Source organism: Vanellus vanellus (genome assembly GCF_965231255.1).
Source record: "Vanellus vanellus genome assembly, chromosome: 5".
NCBI classification, from domain to species: domain Eukaryota; kingdom Metazoa; phylum Chordata; class Aves; order Charadriiformes; family Charadriidae; genus Vanellus; species Vanellus vanellus.
The window spans coordinates 62422183-62441256 of record NC_138910.1 but is presented as its reverse complement, the minus strand read 5'-3'; the positions used below and the strand labels follow the sequence as shown (position 1 = coordinate 62441256).

Here is a 19074-nt window from a genome sequence, read left to right as displayed (position 1 = left end):
AATGCTTCCCCCCTCCCCCCCCCCCCCTTTCAAATGTCTACATCTTTTGGGTGTGTCAAGATTACACTTTTTTTCTTCACACAAACAATGGTTTTTAAATGAAAGCTGAGGTGCACGTGTGATCATTTGATTCAAGGAGCTCAGTGTTAAGAAAGAAATCAACTGTCACAGAGCTCACAAGAAAATAAAGACAATTGGCAGCACTAAAGAAAGAAAATTATTAGAAGATGATGTGGTATTGAGTGCAGGTTCCCAGGCTTTTGGAATAGGAGCGTTCTATATAAATCAAACAATGCCATGGTGATATAAAATAGGAATACCAAAGAGGAAAAGCAAGCTGTGGCCCTACTCAGTCTTGTAACCAGTTCTGTTGGGCAGATTCCTGCTTTTCCCTGATCCCTTGTGTGTACACAGTGGAGTCGATGTGCACAGAATTCAACGCACAGTATGAACTGCCTACACAACCTCACGCATATGGCGGACTATGCCTGTGCGACAGTCTGTTCAGGTACAAAGCTGAGTGAAACTTCAGCCTTAAGGGTAATTGGGTGTAGGTGGATGATTGAGCCAATTTTGAGCTTGTTTACAGTCACAAGCATCACCTGTCGTTGTGTTTTGCTGCCCGTTTTCCTATGTTTCCTACCCCAAGCTGGAATTAGCAGGAGAAATCTTTGTTGTTTTTCTAATCTCTTTGGAAGCAAAGCGAGAAACCTTGTCAGACCCAGTTCTTATGAGAATTCATTTACTTGGAAAAGGAGGTGTGGAAAAGCATCCAAATGTGTAGAAATTTGTCTAAACTTCAAATTTTGATACTCCCACTCATTAATCAGTCCTGTTAAAAATATCAAAACCCTTCTTCATTTTTCTCTTCAGTAGCAAGTAAATTGTTAACACAAGGGTAAACTTTGTCCTTTCTGTATTTCTCACCTTTGGTTAACATTTAACTTGCAGAAACTTAATCTTTCGTATTCTGAGATCTGACTGAGACTGTTACATGTAAGGTAGTGTACGAGGGAAAAGGCAACAATGGTACTATATGGATAGAGTAACTCATCTATATTGCAACGTCTGTGTTTCTAACACAGAAACCTGATGACTTAAAAAAACCAAAACCCAAACCTCCCTCATTCAGTATAAAATTCCACTATCCCCCAAGCTGTTCCCCTCGTTGTAAGACCAAAAATAATAAATGCAGCAACTGCTTTGCTGGAATTTCCTATTTAAAATAATGTGGTATATTCACATATTTAAATACAACTTCTCGGCTGCAAAGTATTTAGTGTTTTGAATGGACTGCAGTGATACCTTCAGGGTTCCTGCATACTGTGATACCTATCTTGATACAGTGTGTGTGATTTAAATCCTTGCTGAAGTAAGGATTTAATAAAAATATTGTAGAGCTTTTTAGCCCCAACCAGTCACTCTCTAATAACTGCCTTTCTATTTTTTAATTTCTTGTGCAAACTATTAATTTTTCAAGATAACTGAGGTTTTGAAGGAATCGCCTATGCTTTCCTTTGGACTAAGGTGAACATTCAGATGAATTCAGTAGGAAAACTGGAGTTGTTCAAGTGGGAAAGGAGATACCAAGTTTAAGTCTTTATATTTCCAAATACGGAAAAGATACAGTGTATATCTTCTTAAAAAGTTTCTAAAACATTCTAAAATTGTTTGTTTTTCTTTTTAGAAATAAAAATAGCCCGCCACCTCACCCAATCCTGTCTTCCATATCAGTTCTTTTTTGCTATCATCTAGGAACTGCTGTAAAAGGCTCTTTTCTAATCACAATACTGAGAATACCAAGGATTGTTCTCTTGTACCTTTACCATATCCTAAAACAAAAGGTAGGTATATACTTCTGTAACAGTATAAAAATAGTAGTTAAAAGGTGAAATTTATGGGGAAAAAATGTGAAGAATATGCTTCTTGCTTAAAAATGGATGATATGATGTGGATTTTATATTTTATCCCATTTTTTTCATTAAGAAAGCTTTTTCCATGTGCTTCCTTTTTTTCTCTCAACTCAGATATATTTAAAAGCAGAAAACACCACTATTAAAACTCACCTTTATTTAGTGTTTATATGTAAAGGCTTTTATGAAGGATAAAAGAAAAAATTGGCAGAATGCTCTATTTAAAATTTTTCAATGGCAAATTTTAAAAACTCAAAAGTAAGAACATTTTTGCTGCATATAAAATATCTTCTAGAAAAGATTTCATCTAATGTAATATGAGTTTATAGAAAGAAAGTATGAAATAAGAACTATTCCAGAGATTTGTGGCGAATCCAAACCACATCTTTTAGGATATATAAAAAAATATGGCTGGGCTGTTTTGATCGTTGCTTGCCTTCTTTCTATCTTTCATGCATCTCCTATGAGGAGAGGCTGAAAGAGTTGGGGCTGTTCAGCCTGGAGAAGAGAAGGCTCTGGGGAGATCTTATTGCGGCCTTCCAGTACCTAAAGGGGGCCTACAGGAGAGCTGGGGAAGGACTTTTTACTAGGGCATGTAGCGACAGGACAAGAGGGAATGGCTTTAAACTGGAAGAGGGCAGGTTCAGATTAAACATTAGGAAGAAGTTTTTCACTTTGAGGGTGGTAAGGCACTGGAACAGGTTGCCCAGAGAGGTTGTTGAGGCCCCATTGCTGGAGGGGTTCAAGGCCAGGCTGGACGTGGCCTTGGGCAACCTGGTCTAGTGGGAGGTGTCCCTGCCTATGGCAGGGGGGTTGGAACTCGATGATCTTCAAGGTCCTTTCCAACCGAAACCATTCTATGATTCTATGATTTCTTATCTTCTGCTGGAAACATACCACTGCAGTTGGTTCTGGTGCTGTGGCAAGGAGAGAGGGTTGTCATAACTGTACAGCTTTGATTTTAGAGGACAATTTAGGCAAAGTTTTTAAATGTAGGTCTTTTCCTCAGCATTTACTTTGGTCTTGAAGTGTGTTATGTATAGTTATGACAGGGTATTTACATTGACCATCCCTGGTACCTGAGGCAAGTGTGTAGGGTAGGGTTTGTGAATGCTTAAATAAATGGCCCTTGTAATAAGATACTTGAAAGATGTGTAAGTGTCTGGGTTTATGGTGCTCTCGTATGAAAGCCTTGGTTATAAAACTTGGTGAGTTGGGTCAACTAAAGAAAGCCTTTGTTTAAAGATGATAGGTGGAATGAGTTGTGCTAGAAAGAAGATGGAGGATTTTCAACCTCTAGAGGAAGCGGAGTAAGTGGACTTGTTGGGTACACAGTTTTGTAATCTGAATAACTGTAGAAGATTTAACTAGCACAGAAAGATTATTTGTGTATATAGCAGTGTGCTACAAGCTCCCTTTGGTCCAGTTGCCAAGCATTCAGCTGAGGATGTGACATGACCCATGGTGGTAACTGCTCCTACAGAGGCTATAAAGTGCTCAGGCCAGCTCGTGTCCCTAGTCCACAGAAGGATACCCCCACAAAGTAACCTTTCTCCTTCCCATGGGAGACAGGACAGGCTCTGGCCCTTTTCCATTGAGGGCTTTTTCCACAGAGGTCCAGAGTAGTGGTACTAAACGATGGAGAAGTGATGCTGTGTAGAAGTAGAGCTCACCCGGACTTTGCCGCCCTTGCCAAAAATGCTGCTGTTTTCTGTGAACAGGAGGAAAAGTCGGGGGTCTGCAAGCTTGCAGGTAGGTTCACAGATGTTTGCTACACAGCAGTCTTCAAGCAGAATCAGAGAGGAGACTGCAGCTGAAGTCCCTTGCTCTAGGTTTTTAATAAAGAGTACTTACTGAGATTGATACAGTTTTAGTAAAATCATCTCTCCAGCAATACACAGCAAGATTAAAGTATTTGTCTGCTGAGAGGATTTTGCATTTTCTTCGTGTATTTACATTTTAAAGGAATCATTTCTAGAATATTTCCCAGAACTTCTTTGGAAAAGAGTTGGGAGGTTCGTGCTTTCTGCACAAACAGTGGTAGTTCTGGAGACCTGAGTTATTCATGTAGTGACTGGAAGATTTCTGCTTTCCAAAACAAAACAAAAACATTCTGACCTCTGGCAAAAGAAGGTTAAAGAGACCCAAGTATCACTGAACTGCATTTCCTTTTGCTGACAAAACCAGCTGGTTAAATTTGGGAGGCTGCTGTGGCTATCAAGATGTCTTTTGCTTGTCTTCCTTGGTAAAATCTGTATACGATGAATGGTTGTGAGGTCATGATGTGATGGGGGTGGAGGCAGGGGGAAACAAACACTGAGCTTTTCTGCTCTGTTTTTAGTTTGAAAATAATATATATATCAATGGTCTGTTCTAACATACGGTTTTTCCTCCTGTCCTGAAAAATGAATGTATGCTCCGAGTCAGTACACGCCCATGTGCATATAAGTCCTCCTGCTCATTCTTTTATTTTTGTTCATTGGGGTACCAGTCATTTCAGAACTTTCAGTCATTTGATAAACAAAAAAGTTGAAAATCTGTCAGTGTACTCCCTGATCCCTGCAAAGTATTGTAAGGGTTACTGACTTGCCTGCCTGTTTGTTCTCCAAGCAGCTGTTAGCTCACAAAGCTGCTTGCAGAACTTATTTTCTTTTCCCAGAGAAGAATCTTCCATCCACAGGAAGAAAAAAATATGCTCAGCTCATCAGTCATTAACACCGAAGGGTATGAATTAAAAACAATTCCTATAATCCAAAAGGGAATATCTGCTGCCTAACTGAACGCTTTATTGGAAGTGTTGGTCACCTGTAGAGCAAGTTTTTCTCAAATGGCAGTTTTGTTTGAGTCTAATTCTGTGTCCGGTAACCAAACATTTTGTTTTATTGCAGGAGAATGCATGCGCAAAGTGCCTGTTCAAGTGCTGTTTCTGCTGGGTTTGGTGCCAGGAAAGTTGCTTGAGATACTTTAACCAGGTACACTCTGTCACCTCTCTGTCACTCAGCCGCCTGCGTACCTAGGCTGGAAGCCGTGCGTGTATTGCTCGCTCAATTCGGCACGACTAAAGCAGCATCCAGTGCATGCAAGCCCAAATTTCCAGCTGGCTACCTAAACCAAACACACAAAAAAGTCTTCAAGCGTAGGTGGAACTCGTTGCAAAGAAACAGGGAATTGGCAAACGTGCAAGGTGCAAGATTTTGGAAAACTTGTTAATACAGCATGAGATGGCCCTTTCAGAGGGCCACTTGCTATTGCTGAAGGTAAGAAGACTTAACGTTTTGTTGAGTTGTGTCAGACAGACAGCTGAAATACAGAAGGTCCAGGTGGAAGGAAGCAATGAAGAAGTAAGAAACCCACCTGGAGATAGATGCAGTATTTTCCACCTGAAAGTCCTGAATAAAGAAACTCGAACTCCTGGCTGATTTCCATTATCAGTATATCTGGGAATATGATCCGTGATGAAAAAGCCAGATGATATAATATTCTCTTTCTTTGAAAGACATCTTTGTTTTGTTAGCAGTTTTGTTTCAATAGTGGTTTTATTGGAAATGGATGATTTCTGACATACAGCAGTTTTTCAGACACTTGACTCCTGCTTTTTCTGTCCTGATCCTTTTCTCCAAATGTTTTCCAGCTCTATATACGTCATTGTAAACAGTAAATTTTTCTCTTTGTCAGTCCCCTTTTGTTACCTCTGGTGGATGTGGTATTCTTAATGTGAAAAGGAATCAGATGTTCATGCTGATTCCTAACTCTCTGAGCGTTGCTTTCTTTTTCTCATTGCTGAGGGCAGCAGTGAAGTAAACAAGAGAATTCTGACAAAGGCTCTGACTTCTCCTCTAAAGTAGGTGCGTAAATTAAGCTCAGTCTTGGACAACTAAGAAGAGAAAGTTTTTCACTTAGTTCAGCCTAGATTAAATACGTGTGCAGTGAAATCTGGTTCTAGATGATGAATTTTCCAGACCTACATTTTTTAGGCAGATCTTATGATCACGGACTTGGTGAGGGATCTCGGAGTTGGGTTTGACTCCAGGCTTTCCATCGGTAGTCACCCTTTCCCCTTGGCTTCCTGCCTTTCAAAGAGATATCCAGCATCCTAGTGTTTACTTTCTCCAGCTGTTGTATGCCATGCAATTGTTAAAAGAAGAATTAATTCCTGTAATGTTCTTCCTTTTGTTTCAGAAGGCTGTATTGTAGCTCGTGTTCCCTTAAAAGATTTCCTGTTTCCTGATCTATTGTAGGCAAATTTCTGGTTTGATATGACTTGTGGGGTTTGACCTAATGATCATAATACTGTATTTGCTGTGTTTGTACCATCTTTTTGGCAAAGCTGATGGCGTTCCACAAGCTCCAAACCCAGGGCAGTTTGGGCGAGGGTTAGAGGAGAAGAAAAGCAAGAACATGCTGTAAGATTTTAATAGAAATTTTATCTGTATGAAGGGGTAACGTTGGTCTCAAATTATTGCATTTTGTAGAGTAATTAATGTATCTAATTACTTTTTTCTTTTTTTTCCCTATAAAGAACATATTCAAGCCTATTACTTCAGATTTGCAAAATCTGCAGCCAAACATAAAAAAAAAGAAAAAAAAAAGGGGGGGGGAAAGGGGGAGAAAAATCTGCATTTTTAAGCAGCTTAACATACGGCTTGATTACCAGAAGTACAGAGCTCTTAAGAGCTCTTTCTGAGATCAGTGAAAGCTGCTGGGTACAGCCTTGAAATTTCACATAGGTGTTGAACATGGACTTGAGAGCAGGACTTGGGAGGGGTTAAAAAATTGTTTGTACCTATGTTTCTGAGATTTTGAAAGTATTTTTTTTGGTTCAGATTTTGATTTTTGCATGAGTTGAAATTACTGAAATGTGGAACAGCTGTTATAAAAGTGGGTCCACAGCTCATTTCCTTAATATATTTTTGCCTTTTATTCCAGTATTACTTTCACTATGGTAATAAGTACATAATTACCTGAAACTCTAAAAATAAACAAAACAAAAAAAGCCTTCCCATCACTTCTGCACTATTTTCTTCAACCTGTTGTTACATGGCTTAGATGATTTAAATTCTTTCTGCTCCTTCATTCACAAGTTTAATCGGGATTAAACAGAGCCCCTTGTTTTCCCTCTGGGGCATGTGTAGATGAGAAACAGGTGCCGGAGGAAGTAACACTGGTGACAGAGTGTGAGCTTCTTTCTTCCCATGCAGTATCCACCGAGTGCTCTGTTATGATGTCAAAGAGTACTTTTCGGGCCGAGGTGCCGCCTTTCAGGTGGGATTTAACGCTGGTTTTGGTAGTCGCATACGTTCCTGAAGTGCCGCGTGCTCTGCAGGCTCAGCAAAGTTGTGTTCAGCTCTCCTGGAACTTAGCTGAAACGGGACGAGAAAGGTACCCCGTCACCTTCCTGTCGTGACGGAGCGCTGCGCTAGATGCTGACAGTTGCCATGTTTCCAGTGGCGGTGGTTGGAGGAGGGGGAATGTAAACCCGGCATCCTGTGCGGATTGCAGTGTGGATAATTACATTGTGCTTTCCTAAATTTCTCTTGGATTTGCAACTGGATCCTGTGCTAAACTGTGGTGTAGTGTTGCTATGTGCTGTTAAACAGTTCACTCCTTAAGCTGTTCCATTTCAGTCATGGGCAAAGTGATTCATGTGTGTGTATAATCCATTAGTAACAATTGTAAAGCACTCTGGGTTCTATCTGGATGAAAAGTGCTTTGTGACTATAAAGTCATTATCCTTACTTGACAGTTCTGTTTGCCAACACTTGTCAGAATTACCACAGATTTTTCATCTTCTGGCTCTGATGGTTTCAGTATGTTCCAGATAAACATATCCAATCATCTCAAGTAAAATCTGGGAGACTGAAATTTCTCTTCCGTAAAAAGAATATACTGTTTTTTTAATGTGGTTTGGGAGCTACAAGGTCTGTCTGTCTCCTGCTTTCTTGAATTGTAATGGCAGTCTTAACTTTTGATACATGAAAGCGGTCACTTTCTCACTTTTTTTTTTCCTTTACAGCTGTGTTGCAGTAACTTTTTTTTTTTTAACCAATATATCTATTTCAGGATAGTTTTGCTGTTCCATGTCTGCTTTGGGTTCATCTGCAGCCAGTTGGCAAGCAACCACTCCAAAGGGCAGCACATGGAATTTTGAAGGAGCTGCTGAGCAGTATGTGGTTCCTCTATTTTCATCAGCACCGCTACTTGCAGCGTAGCCTTCCGGGCCCTGTGGTAGCCATGACTGAAGCCGGCAGTGTGTTAGCCCACATTTGCTGGTACTGAGACCCTTCACTCGTACTGAAAGCCAGCAACCATCTAGCATAAAAAAGCAGAAGCGAGTCTGCCTAGTGGTCATGTATCCATGGCGGTTGGTTGTCTCTTAAACGTTGGATGGAAGCCTATCAGGAGGTTGTGGTTAAATGCCTTGTGGAGAAGTGACCTAGATGAAACAAAAATTCAGGCGTGCTAGTGTAAGTGCAGTTCTCCTCTGTGCTGCCAAACACATTGTGCCTCACCCCAAGTACTTCTTTTTCCTCCCAAAAACAATACTGCGTTTTAATGTTACTGGCAAAATTGCTTCTGGATGTTAAGCTAAATTTTCAATCATTTGAAAAAACAGTAGGCTAAAATGTTAATCTTCAGGGAAATTGTATTTTAAATATGTTTGTTTTCCCTCTAGAGGCTTTATGTATGGGATAACAGGAAATAAAATTTCCGAGGTCTTTACTTGCTCTGTAGGGTGAACCATGTAGGGGATAGAGATGAAACAAGTGTGGCTAATTCTTGCTTTGATACCTTTCTTCTCTCCCCTATCCCATTAAAAAAAAAAAAAAACAAAACAAAAAACCACAAACAAAACAGAAAAAAAAACCAAGAGAAAGAAATAAAAGGCAGCGAAGCAAGTGACCAAGAATTCAGTGCTTTTAAGCACAACAATTTATGAACAACTCTCTGGAAATGTTCAGTTTGGTTTTATTTCAGAAATCCCAAATGAGAACATTGTCACACTAACTGCAGAAGCCACTGTAAGCAGTTCCAGTAATGATGTAATTGCGATGCAGTGGGCACTTAAAGCAGAATCTTTGTGGTCCAGCTCCTGTGGTTGAAGTGGAGCCCAAGCGTAGCAGTGCGATGCTGCAGGAAAGGACATCCAACCACTCTCCAAGGAGAAATTTGTGTTGGTCCTACCCACTGGATGACAGCCACGGAGAGAGCAGATGTCACACAGAGTAGAAAGGGAGCAAGGACAGTTGAAGGACAAGATTTTCTCCACTAAGTCCAGACTGCAGATATAAGGTGGAATGGAAATAAAGGAAAGTTGTGCTTCTTGGACTGCTTGGGAAAATTTGGGAGGCTATTGAAGGGTTTCTTACAGGTGGTAATTAGCCTAAGAATCAAAAATAACCATTTCTGTATTAGCTGTTTGCTTATTGGTTGGAAGTGGGGGAGGAGAATGTTCTCCATGTGTTTGTCAACCAGAGGACAATAGTTAACAAGGCTGCAGGAAGGGCAGATTCAGTCCTGGAAGGCATGAGATTAAATGCTTGCACCAAAAAGAGGGGGGATAAATGCCACCGGACAAATTGCTGGTTAGGTGATCAGGCTTATCTTGCAGGGATGGGAATATCCTGGTGTCTACTTTGAGAAATGAAGGGGAAGAGCAAGCCCATTAGCCGTCTGTGAGTATATTGAGAAGAGAAACGGCGGGGAGGGATAAGAGCCAAGGCAAGATCAACAGCAGAATGAGTAGATGTAAACTGTTCATGAGTAAATGGTGTCTGGAAGTTGGAAGAAGGTTCCCGAGGACCAGAGGGACAACTGTCTGGAGCAGCTCCAAGTGTAAGGGGTGGGAGAGAGAAAAGCCCTAAGTAGTTTAAAGAGGGAGCTTTCCACTTAAGAGAAGAAATCGTATAATGTGCTAATCTGAAATAGCCAGAGACTGGAGTGGCTGAAAGTCCCTTCCAGTCTTACATGTCCTCATCTGTTCGGTGGGGCCTCACAGGCCCACGTTGCTCCAATTTCCCACCGCTATCTGAGAGACATGATACAGCTTTCTCACCGGGTCACTAACTGCTGTATGGCAGCCACGGAAATGTCATTGCCTCTTGCTGCCACTGGATTTTGTTTTCTGAGGGGATTCCACTGGCAGCTGTGACACTCGGGAGCTGAGGCACTTAAAAGTCCAGCCTGAGCTCACAGCGTTGCGCTGGGTGTAGCTGAGCGGGACAGCCCCCAAGAGAGTTGGCAGCAACAGGATCAGATCGGGCTGAAAATACCAGCAGAGCAGAAAAAAGCTGAAGTGGGATGCGAGACCAGCATGTCTCCTGCTTCTGTTTTAAGGAGGTTCTGTTGCTATGGCAATCCTCGCTTCCCCAAGCTCATTTTATTAAAGCAAGCCCTAGAATTCAAGACTGAATTCAGCTGTTACACAAAGTAGCAATTATTCTCAACAATTGGGGAACTTATGGCCTGGATCTGAGCCACAGGGCCTTTCTCATGAAACTAGCGGGTCAGTTTTTCCAAGACCCTTGACATTCTGTGTTGTGAAGCACAGAAGGATGTATTCTTTAAATAGCTTTTTTTTTTGCATACCGTGGTATTTGGAAATATGTAAACATTCACATTCCTTATTTATTCATCCTGACACTGAGAAACTAGTGTCTCGTTCCCAGACTCCAAGCCAGAGGCAGCTTGTGTTCTTCACAAAGGTGGTGATACAGCACCAACTTGCTGGTGCGAGGATGAAGGCTGTTCTTGACCCACTATCTCCCACGCTTTCTGATCAACAGTGTGCTATCAATTGCATTATTACTTGCTTGTTACCGTAGCAGAGACTCCATTCGTTAAGCAAAGATAAAAAAAAACGTAATAGCTACATTGGGCCAGACTGAGTCTCTGTGTAGCTCAGTATCCCATCTCCGGTGGCTGTGAGTGAATGCTAAGGTAGAATGAGCGTATGTTTCCCTGTTCCTGTGCTGTTTCTGAGTCTGTTTTCAGCCTAGGGACTTCTTGGGCTGAGTGTGTCTTCTGTGTGTTTAGGAACTCTCAGTGGATTCCTTTTCCCTGAACTTTCCCAGTCTCCCTTGAGCTCGTGCAAACTTTTAGCAGCTAAAGCATCCTTTGTCCAGCAGTTCACAGCTTACAGACTTACAGTGAGAAGAAATACCATCTGTTTTCAAATTTGGCTCCTACTGCTTTGTATGGTGCTCCCCCTGCCTAGTCTTTTTTCGGGAAGAAACAGTGAGGCATCTAACCCCAGCTGCCCTCTCTGCATTTCTCATCGTTTTGTAGCCCTCTTAGCACATCCTCCTTTCAGGCAGAAGAGCCTGGAATTGTTCCCCAGGCAGAAGACATTCCATACCTTTTGGATCATTCCTGCCGCCCTTCTCTCAAACGTTTTCAAGTCCACTGATGCTTTTGCGCGTGGGGAAAAGAGAATACGTTCTGTAGAAAAACACGTTTAAATAACCTGTTTCTAAATGATAGCAGGTTCTTAACTGACCACGGTCTACCATCTTAGCCTTCGCAACTATCCTTTCTTTGAAAGGGACCGGGTTGTTGCACGTACCCTGCAACTGGAAAATTAATCGGACGTCTAAGCTTCTTAGTCCAAAGTCCAAAATGATTTGCAAATATTGGTAACCGCTTGCGTGTGTTAGGTGTTCTTTGGTGGGTAAGGATGAGAAATCATTTGAGCTCGTTTCTGTGCAACTCTGAGTTTCATGGAAACATACATTTGCTTAAATGTTAAACATGTATTTGGTTAGTGAGAACGTGTAGATTTCTATGTGGCTGGATGGGAAACTTCAGAATTGTGAGGAAAGTGTATGGAGCCACGGTCTGGGCTGAACAAGAAACCCTCCAAATACTTTTTTTTTTTTTCCCCTCAGAAATCTATTTTTTTTGCCAAAAGGTAGAGATCACTTGGCTAAGTCTTCAGCTTGTACTAGTAACATTTTTCCTTCACCTATGTCAGCGATTACTTTTGTAGCCTTCAGCAGTTCGTTCATTTCTGTCTCTCTCTTATTCCTTCTATAAGGTTGGCTGCCTTTCTTGCTCGGATGTTATGACTAGTTGATACTTACGTGATTTGTTGAAGTTGTAGTTGTTATAAATGCCATTTTTTATCAGCTGCTTTGTAACGTGACATATCCCTATCCAGGTGGTATTCAGGCTTCAGCGTTATTTTCAGTCCTTCCAAGATAACTCCTCTAGTTAATAAATATCAGAAATTCTTTTTGTTGCACATTCCTCGGATGCCAAAGTGGCTAATTCAATAGTGCAAACAAATGGTTATTTATTTTAAGTTTGGAAACAATGTTTGTACAAGTGCCACATGCACTTTCAACATTGTTTTTAATTTTTAAAACAGGACATTTTTTGCTATTTATAATGAATACGGAATCTCTGTTTAATTTATTGGCAAAATTTATACTGACCTCACCAGATCAGGATCTGCTCTGTGAATTTAGTTCTTAAGGGACAGAAACAAACTTAGAAAACCCTTTTCCACTTTGTGTCTCAATTTCCTGTCCGTTGATGGGATTGATGAAACAGACTTAACTCACAGCACGTTATAAAGATAGGTCTTATCCGTGTGGGGAAAATGCATTGACGGCTACAGACGGCAGACAGAGAGAGAGAGCTCGACTTGAAGCCATCGACCCTGTGGCCCTCTCCTGGAGAGATGGTAGCCCGGCAAGGCTGCTGCTGGCCTTGCCGAACTGCTGGCTCTCCTGGGCCGGTTCCGCGGTGGGCGAGCTTGCCGGCCCTCGGGTTTCCTCGCGCGGGCTGGCATCAGGCTGCATGCAAACCTCTCGCGTTGAGTGAGGCAGGTGGGACGAGGATGCTTCTCTTCCAGAGGTGTAGGCAACTGGGCCGGCAAAGGTGGTATAGTTGGTGCCTGACCAAGCCAAAGGGTACACCTCGCTGCCCGTCCTGTTGTTGTAGCACTCCCCGGGGAAAAGAACAGCTGCAGTACAAATGAAAGGTAGCACAGAAAGCATTTTTTCCTATTTAGGAATGAAGCGAACTTGCTTGTTTAAACATATTTGTATGCAGACACTCTACGTGTTTCTGTAGAGTTCAGTGGAGCCTTTGATTTTTCTTAGAGTAGGCAATAAATCCACGGTCTTTTTACTTTTTCCGTGTGCGAATGCATTTGCTACTATGTAAGTACAATATTTACAGGATGTCACTGTTTACTTCTACTCTTTTTTTGCTTACTATCAGAGGGAAAAAATTCCTTTGTCATAGATAAAATCAATAATATCCACAGTAAAGACACAAAGGATCTTTGACTGCATTTAATTTCTTTCTTTCTCTGTAATATTTTAAGATAATGTCAATATAGCTTTGCTGCCCTACAGTATGTTACTGAAATGGCTACGGGGTAAAACTGGGCTTTCTTTTTTTGCTTCCAGGTGAAGCAGAAAGTAATCTAAGCACCAACTACATGTTGTGGTGTATAAATTCCTTCAGAACAGTAATCCCTTGCACACTGCAGTTCTTACTGACCGTACCAGATGTAACTAATGTTTTATGGCATAATCCACCTTCTAATATTTTATAATCTTAATATAATATTTTATATATTATATCATATATTAGTATATGTATAAATGTATTATTACAGTATACTTTAATCTTACTACTCATAAGACTTGCTGGTCGAGTTCAGCATACATTTCAGGTACATTGACTGCTGCTTTTCTTAGCTGATACTTTGGACACGGTTTCAAAACCTTGTTGAGGAGTCCCATAAATGGGATGTATATGTCAGGTTATCCAAAACAATTGCTAAAATAATCCAGGCCGTGAAGGTAAATATTCTGTCCTGCCCACCTGTCTTGGGAAGTTCCCACAAAGAGAAATCTTGCGAAATTCTCAATAACTCAAAAAAATTGTGAGTGCCCCTACAGTCTGTTGAAATCCTGGGGTTTTTTTTTGTGACATAACACACGCTGATCTAGTCCAGGATCCTTTAGCTGTTCTTTTCCAGTCATTTTCACAATTGGCTTCATCTTTCATGGAAAGATATATTTTATGGCTATAGTCACAAACGTAAATTTCAGTAGTATATGAGTAGTTTGAAAGGGCCGTGTATAAAAACTTCTAAATCGGCAACTTTTAAAAGACTTGATGACTACATAACTTGATTGTTCCACTTGCATAGTTTGTCAGCAGTCTTGGAGATAGATTCATAGAGAATAAGTGAGTAAGTTTGGACAGCGTGACTCCAGTTAAGCGTGTGTTTTGTGGTAATTGTGTTGTATTCATAAACAAAAATTAGGGTAGAGAACTTTGGTGTTTTAAAATAAATTGGATAAAGGTGGGTTCAGGTATTTATTCAGTCCCTATTCCATCATTTTTTAATGGTGGAAACTATGTAGAAAAACTATTTAAAGTTAGAAGCATAGTTATTATAGTCACGTAAAATTGCCATATTATGCAAAATAGCTCCTTATATTCATGAAGTCAGTATTTCCAAATAGAGTTAAAGGCTTTGCATTTTGTTGAAGTAAACTCTAGATTATAAGTCTTTCCTCTCTCACTGCATTATTATCTTCTCTCATTTCAGCATGCATACACAACTACAGCCATAAATGGGACAAATTTTTGTACATCAGCAAAGGATGCTGTCTTTATTTTGGCGAAGAATTCTGCTAAACTTGCATCTATTAGCTGTTTTGGAGATTTTATCCTATTTCTAGGAAAGGTAAGAGCAAGAGAAGTACTGTTCTTCAAGAATGAAGTGAAAAATCAGCGTTTGATTCTCTTTTCTTATACCTAAAGTAAATAAGGTTTGTCTTGTAAACTCAGTGTTGTTAATGCTGTAAAGTGAGTTTGGGAGAGAAGATAATGTTTGAAGAATTTAACCCTTTTCACAGTCTTTACAGTGTTATTTGGTTGTAGTACAGTACTGTCCAGGTGCCACTCTTACAGTTTTCCCATTGCAACGAATCTTTGGTAAATATATAGTAAAATGTTGCCTCTGCCCTGCAGAATTTACACACTAAATTGAACACAGAGTGTGACAGCTACGTGATGCCAGAAACTGCATATCTATCTCCCAGATGAGAAGTGCTGTTAAAATATTGGCTGTAATGTACTTGCCTTAGGGTTTGGGGGGGTTGGTTTTTTTTTAAGAAACGTTTCTACATGATTAATGAAGCTGTATTTCTCTCTCGCTGCCCTTTACAGGTGTTTGTTGTATGTTTTACTGTTTTTGGAGGATTGATGGCATTTAACTACCATCGGGAGTTGCAGGCTTGGGTCGTTCCTTTGTTGCTGGTTGGATTTTTTGCCTACCTGATGTCCCACAGCTTTCTGTCTGTGTTTGAAGTGACAGCAGATGCCATGTTCCTTTGCTTTGCTGTTGATATGGAAACAAATGATGGGTCTGCAGAGAAGCCATACTTTGTGGATCAGGAACTGCTGGTAAACCTCGGTGATAACAGCAAAGATATTTGAGCCGTTCTAAATTCTGGGGGGCTTTTCCTTTCCCCAAGACCTAGTAATTTCAACCCACAACCCATGCTATTTCCTTTCCAACACCTTAGAACAGGATAGGCTTGGGGATACAACTCATATGTGAATTTATAAACTGAAGTAAACGGCTCCTTCTGGCTCCTGTGTGCTAACTATGGTCTTCTGCCTTCTTTTAGATCATACCCTGTAAGTAATGGCTGACTTTTTAGGCCTTATTAGATAGATATACAATATATCATTGGTAATTAAAAAATATAAATAAGTAAATAAGCTAGCTGACGAGAGCAATCCATGGGGTGTTTAAACATCCATAGATGTTTATATTTGTTGTGACTTACTGTACAGTGATGAACAAAAGTAAACAACGAGGAGCTGCTTGTTGCCAGCAGCGGGTCAGGTATCCATCCGCATCCTATGGTTGCTGTGGTTTTGAACAAACTTCATGCAAATTCGAGTTGCTCTGCTTCATACCTACACGGATTCTTTTGCCAAAATACTTTCTTCTGTCTCTTGATTAAATTCCGCTGCCTTTGGACTGATTGTTCTGTGTCCTTACCCTCATAGTTACGGTACTGTATTACAAGCATTTCCTTGGAGAATCATTAAGTAGCTAATAGCGATGGAGAGCTTTAGTTAATAGCTGTATCTGAAGCATTTGAATGCATATATGACATCCCTTTCACACTAAGAGAATATTTGAAGGTGCAGATGTTTTTTTCCTTTCATGCTATTTTGGCCAGTTCTGTCTTTTTCTTCATAAACCATGCGACAAAGAAAATCTTAGTGATTCAGGAAAAACAAACTCAGCAGCCAGAATAGCTCATATGATATGAATCTTCTGGATGGGCTTCTTCAGGATAGTGTCAGAAGAACTGCTTTTGGTTGTTTTTTTTATTAATGCTGTTGTCAGATTCCCTGTAATGTTTATATACTTTTGTTGAAAACAAACAAAAAAAAAACAACAAAAAGGCAGCCTAAGGATAGGCTTTAACCCTTTGCACAGAAGAAAGCAGATAGATATTCTTTGGCTTTGATTCAGAACAGTACTTAAGCACGTGTCTCACACAGGAATATGTTACTAAATGGAAAACTCTGAAGCCTTGACCTCTGTTCTTCTCCCTCTGCTTTGCCAAATGCTAAAATACTTAAGCCAATTCTCCATCATGAAACAAACAGAGGCTTTCCTTTCTCCGCTTCCAAACTTTGTGGTAGTTTCTCTTTAACTCTGGACTTAATTCCTTGTAGTTAGCCATGCCCTAGGGCCTTGGCTGAAGGGAGGACTTCCCACAGGGGCAAGAGTCTTCCAAGCAGGGCAGGCTCTATAACCATGTATGGAAAAACTGAGGGCAACACATCCAAACTCCTCCTTGTTGCATGATCAAGAGTAAGTTCACTTATGTAGCCAAGAACATGTAGTTTCCCAACACATGAAGGCATTCGACTTGGGATGTCTGTGTTACAGTCAGGTTACAAACATCTGGGGGTGGAAGGGAGGCTCTGTGGCCCTCAGGACAGTATGTGGCAGTGGGCGGAGAGCCGGGTGAGGGATTTCAGACAGCCAGTCCTCATTCCTGTAGTAGGAGATGTAACAGAGATTCTTGATTCATCCTTCTCGGTTGCATTCATCACCCTTGCTGCCTCTGCCGCGTCCCTCCCGGTATCACTCAAGTGTCATCCAGCTAGGAACCAGCTACAGTTTCTTAGCCCCAGGCTAATTATATTCTTCTACCAGGTATTTTTATTTACGTAATGTTTTGCATTCCCAAATGATCTCACCATGGTTTTCGCTTGTAGACCTTTGTGAGTCAGAGTAACAAGTTAACAGAAGGGCAAAAGCACAGAAGCATGAGACCTTTCCGGGACAATGAAGATGGGACAGAGCTCCAACCTATGGTGAGACAGGAGTGTGGCATATGTGTTTATCTGCTGGCTAATGTGTTTGTCTTTATGTCCCAAGAATGGATGGAGGCTGTCATATATCTCCTGATGTCTCACAGCAGCCAACATGTTGTACCCATTATCCTGGTTTTCCTTCTATTGCCTTCCCTCCTCAGGAAACCCTCTGCTGGTGTAAAATGGACAGATCAAATATTTGTTCTCATCCTTCTTCCCATTCCCCAGTGTGCCCAGCAGAGGAAGAGAAAGACTGGACAATGGCAAGGGGGTGGGAGATGAGTCCTGTTCAGATAGTCCCTCACATGTCTGCTGTAGCAAAGTCAGAAGAGTGGTAGGCTGCTTGATTTCATGCTGGAACCACTGAAGTTCCAGAGCTGTAAGATCAGAGCTTAGAGGCCTTCCCTCTCCACCCCCACCCTTTTCCTTTCTTTCTTTTTTCTTTTTTTTTTTTTTTTTCTATCAGTGTATGTATTTATTTACTCTGTTTTATGCTGAGGTAAAAAAGCTGAGGTGCCAGAAAGGGAGTGCTGCCCCACACCCAGGCTTGGGAAAGTCCTGAGAGTAAACACTCACTAACTGACATCTGCAAAAATACTGCAAATTGCCCAACCTGAGAACTGCCCCAGCAAGTTCAGAGTCTGGGCTGATTTTCCCCCAGCATAGGGGCAGCCAAGCCAGGGCTGCCGAAGCAAGATTCTGCAGCAACAGCTACTCTGGCACCTACTCCTGCTGGACACCAGTGCTCGTGTCGTGTGTCCTCCTGGCTGCTTCTCACAGGAGTGCGACAGATGTTGGTGATTTTTCTTGATCTGCTTTCAAGATGTACCAGATTCTAGTGAACTCTCAGGCAATCTTGTGGGCATTCTGCTACAGCCAGTTGGGCTTCAGTTTATTGCTACAGCAATAAACAGTACAGATAGTTGTACTTGATTTTTTCATCGTTTGGATCTGTTATTGAATTCTTCAGTAATTTTTTGCTGAGCACAGATACTGTGTGTATGGGGGGGTTTATTCCCTGCAAGAGGATTGTGGATTTGAGACACAAAGGAACCTTAATTATTTTGCCAGTTTACTCTTACGACATTTAAATGCAGTTAACAGGACTAGTGGTACACACTATTTGACTCCTTTTTTTCCTCTCTTTGTAGACTTGAATGTGAAGCGCACCAGGAAGTATGAAGGCAGACCAGCAATAGCAAAACCAGTCACAGAAAAAAAGTAAAGGTTGCCAATACCCCAGGACAAAGTATTAATCTCTAAATCTCTGTTGTACCTTCTGCACTGGTAAAATGACACACAATCTGTTTGTATGAATAACGTATTTTGTGTGTCAGCACATCTGATTTTTATTAATGTACTTGTTATGATGGACTGAAAGCTGTTAATAAACACCCTCCTTGTAAATTTTCTATGTTGTCGGACTGAAAATACTATGTAGACAAGGTCATCAAGCTGTCCTTTTTAGCTTTTTGGTGTGTCAGCTAACATGGGGTTTTTTCATACCTCTCTGGGAACACTGGGCCAGTCATCTCTGGATCAGTAAACATAGAAATATTTGTAGAGGAGGCACTCGGAGATGGCTCTTTCCTGATTTATTCTGTATATCTGAACAGCCTGTGCAACCAATTAAGGAACTGTACCGAGCTCATTGATGGAAATCACCATTGATAGAAATTCTCTGTAGGCAAGATAATTAACGGTTATGAGGTAGGTGTCTGTTTTTAATTATACTCTTGGGAATGTTTTTTACAAGTTAGTATCATAAACTATCCATTTGCTC

The 19074-nt window shown here is 41.0% G+C and overlaps 1 protein-coding gene across 2 annotated transcripts in view; it reads left to right on the top strand.

Moving 5' to 3' along the window:
- The window catches only part of SLC44A3 (solute carrier family 44 member 3), a 40192-nt gene extending 21496 nt beyond the window's left edge, over positions 1-18696 (top strand). The window contains exons 10-15 of one of the 2 annotated variants that reach the window (XM_082483260.1): positions 1688-1844; positions 4802-4885; positions 14488-14625; positions 15111-15347; positions 17193-17291; positions 18443-18696. In XM_082483260.1, the coding sequence (XP_082339386.1) occupies positions 1688-1844; positions 4802-4885; positions 14488-14625; positions 15111-15347; positions 17193-17291; positions 18443-18448 (721 nt within the window). In that variant the 3' untranslated portion in view covers positions 18449-18696. The remainder of the gene's footprint in view (positions 1-1687; positions 1845-4801; positions 4886-14487; positions 14626-15110; positions 15348-17192; positions 17292-18442) is intronic. The other variant, XM_082483261.1, reaches the window with a different exon arrangement.
- The last annotated feature ends 378 nt before the right edge of the window (positions 18697-19074 follow it).